At 48.6% G+C, this 3,279-nt stretch overlaps 1 protein-coding gene across 1 annotated transcript in view; it reads left to right on the top strand.

Annotated features, from left to right (window-relative positions):
• FOXN4 (forkhead box N4) overlaps positions 1-2,660 on the top strand; it is a 15,367-nt gene extending 12,707 nt beyond the window's left edge. Inside the window, 4 exon segments of the mRNA XM_009577886.1 lie at positions 1-13; positions 101-308; positions 1,320-1,703; positions 2,314-2,660. The exon segment at positions 1-13 is cut by the window's left edge and continues 19 nt beyond it. Of these exon segments, the coding sequence (XP_009576181.1) occupies positions 1-13; positions 101-308; positions 1,320-1,703; positions 2,314-2,564 (856 nt within the window). The 3' untranslated portion in view covers positions 2,565-2,660.
• Positions 2,661-3,279: the final 619 nt, after the last annotated feature.

Here is a 3,279-nt window from a genome sequence, read left to right as displayed (position 1 = left end):
TCCCTACTTCAAGGTATGCGTACACCTGAAGGGTGGAAGTAGAACATCACAAATACTTTGTTCATGGCTTATTTCACTAACATCCTCCTGCATCTTTCAGACAGCCCCCGATGGCTGGAAAAACTCTGTGCGCCACAACCTGTCTCTGAATAAGTGTTTTGAGAAGGTGGAGAACAAGATGAGTGGCACCTCTCGCAAAGGGTGCCTGTGGGCTCTCAATCCTGCCAAGATCGACAAGATGGAAGAGGAGATGCAGAAGTGGAAGCGGAAGGACTTAGCTGCTATTCACAGGAGCATGGCTAACCCAGGTAGGAATTATATTATGCTTTTGCTATGTGTATGAAGGGGGGAAAATGGCTATTCGGCCAGGAAAGCAGGAATCTTAAGAAATGAGTTATGTGGAACAGAGCTGGTTAGTGCAGAGCTCTCATGCCTTGCAACAGCCTCCTCCTCTGAGCTGCTCAGCTGAAATACCTCATGTTCTGCGCTGGATGAAGTCATTGCTGCTGCCCTGATGTTGTATGGCAGGGTGATACACTACAGCTGGAGGAGGTAACTGAACTGACAGCTATTTTTGGAGGCCCTCAGTGTAAATCAGTCCCCAGCTTCAAAATGGATTGTCTTTTTCCCCCACGCTAACCTAGCTAGCACATCCAAGGCCTTCTGAGGAGTTATGCTGCCTCCAGTGATGGTATTTATAGTGTCACATTTTAATGCAGTTTTTTGCCTGTTCCTCTGCAAAACTCTCCCTTTACTAAGACTTTCTCATTCTTATTTATAAAGACACATGCTTTTTAAGATTTCAGGAGCTCAGTATTGGCAAAATCAACTGGAGTTTTTTGCTGCAAAATCTGTAACATACAGTAAATGATAAATTATGTTCTCCTTTGCTTAAAAACAGAAGTGCCATTGAAACTGTCAGGAGTCTCTCGTATAAATCTTATTTGAGACACAAGCAGAATTCAGAGTATCCCTATGAGCAGGAGACCCACTGAGGATGCTTAGTTCTGCAGCTGTGGGCCAGCTGCCATCGGTGGTGGCTTGGTTGCTCTAAGTCTCATGTGATCATCTCTCTAGCTCAGCTAGGGGTAACTAGGTAAGGGCTAAGGGTAGGGAAGTAGATGGCATTTCTTTGCTCTCTGCACAGTCAAAGCCGCCTTCTGTGCTGCATCTTGTATGGTGACAGTCACTGCCTGTTCAGTTTTATGGCAAAAGCGTGTGGCTGTGCTCACTTGTGAAATGCTGTGGCCAGGCCCTGCTTGAACAAATGGGGTTAAACTGTCTCTTTTCTTCCTTGGGAATGGGTGTCACTTGTGCAGAGGAGCTAGACAAGCTGATCACTGACAGACCTGAGAACTGCAGGCGGCCCAGCAAACAGGCAGAGCCTGAGGTTTCCACCCTGAACCACATGGCAGCAGCCCAAGGCCGAATCTCCATCTCCCAGCTGCAGCCTCAGCCGATCATGACACTCTCGCTGCAGTCCATCCCCCTGCATCACCAGATCCAGACCCAGGCTCGCATCGCCCCGGACTCACCAGCACCTGCCCAAACACCTCCTCTCCACACTCTGCCTGACATGAGCCACAGCCCTCTTCCCCACCATCCCATGGGACGCGCGCCTCCAGACTTCCTGAACATGACAGCAGACATCCACACGGAGGTGGATGCTCTTGACCCAAGCATTATGGACTTTGCATTGCAAGGTATGGGAGAAGGAAGCTGGGGTGGGGAAGGGCACGATTTATGTGGTTATGCAATCACTGAGTACATAACCAGGGTCCTCAGCAGGATGCTCTGGAATGGAACATAACTGAGCTAAAAACTTGTGCTGGGTGCTGGCCTCTGCAGCATGACTCCTTTGGCCTTCCTCAGAGCATTTCTGCTAGATGGGACAGCAAACCGCCTTCATGGCTGAAGTGCAGGCACTGCAATAGATGTAGGCATGGGTGTCCAACTAGCTGGATCTGGGACACGCATCTCTCTGCCCATGGGAGACCATAGCTCTACTTGTGCCTTGGTTTTCCCCTTCTGTAAAAGAACTTCCCTGGCTCATGGTGATGCCTGGCATGGCCCCTGGGTTTCTGGTTAGCACATGGTAGACGATGCTGCCCGGAAAGGTCTGGGCTCCTGCTGGAACCGGGGGGATTTGGGGGGAACAAACACTCTTACTGCCTTTGCGCTACAAATGGTACCATCCGCAAGCCGCACCAGTCCTAAGCAGCGGGTAAAGCCCTTTAGTTATGGACTGACCCCTACACACAGTGCCCGGAGGGGTTGGTTGTACTGCTGTGACAAGAATTTAATCTTTTAAAGGTAACATATGGGAGGAAATGAAAGACGACAGCTTCAGCCTTGATACCCTGGGTGCCTTCAGCAACTCCCCGCTCCACCTCTCAGACTGTGACCTGGGCACCCCCGGCCTCACCCCGGTCTCCAGTGGCAGCGATCACTCCTTCTCAGACTTGCAGGTCACCGGCCTTTACACCACCTATACGACACTGGACAACGTAGCGGCAGCTCAGTACATGAACCCCCAAGGCAACAAACCCATCGCTCTGCTCTGAGTTTTGCACCGTTCCATGGACCTCTGACTCAGGGGTCAGTTTCTCCCAACCGTTAAAATCCGACCTGAACGCAATAAAAGAGCTCCTCCTGCAGACGCTTGGAACGTGTTGGCTATTTACTGGGACACAGCATGGGATGCCAAAATAAATCAAACCGTTACTAGTAGAACCACTTTTGCCCATGGCAAGACTGAGGAGGGGGCACGGACATTTGTGTTGCAGGACTGGTGAGCTCTCAAGAAGGATCTGGAAGGCATCTACTAGAATGTAACTGAGCTAAAAAATAGTCCAGTTAAGGTAAATACATTTAACCGACACTGTGATTTGGACTCTCATGTGGATGCTGTTTGGTCACCACCTACACAGAAGCAAACAGAAGTCAACGGGCTGGTCAGCACCAAGTTGGAGTCCAAAATGGTTGATCACATACCATGTGTATCTTTTTTCTTAAATTGCCAAATAATTATTGCCGTTGAACAAAGACCCGACACAGTTTCTGGAGACACTTGCACCACTAACACTTTCCTGACATAACTATTGTTAATTTATTGTTATGAGGTAGGAAAAAAGGAGCAAAAATACTAAAAATGAAAAATCAAACCCATAGCAGACAACTGTTATAACTAGGTTTAAAAACAAGGTCCTTACCCCGTGAAGGAAGTGGTACTACTGAATTATTAAACTGATTGCTGGCTAGAAGATTTTAGGAATTATG

Source organism: Fulmarus glacialis, unplaced genomic scaffold (genome assembly GCF_000690835.1).
Source record: "Fulmarus glacialis isolate BGI_N327 unplaced genomic scaffold, ASM69083v1 scaffold15275, whole genome shotgun sequence".
NCBI lineage: Eukaryota > Metazoa > Chordata > Aves > Procellariiformes > Procellariidae > Fulmarus > Fulmarus glacialis.
This window is presented reverse-complemented; position numbering and strand designations above follow the sequence as displayed.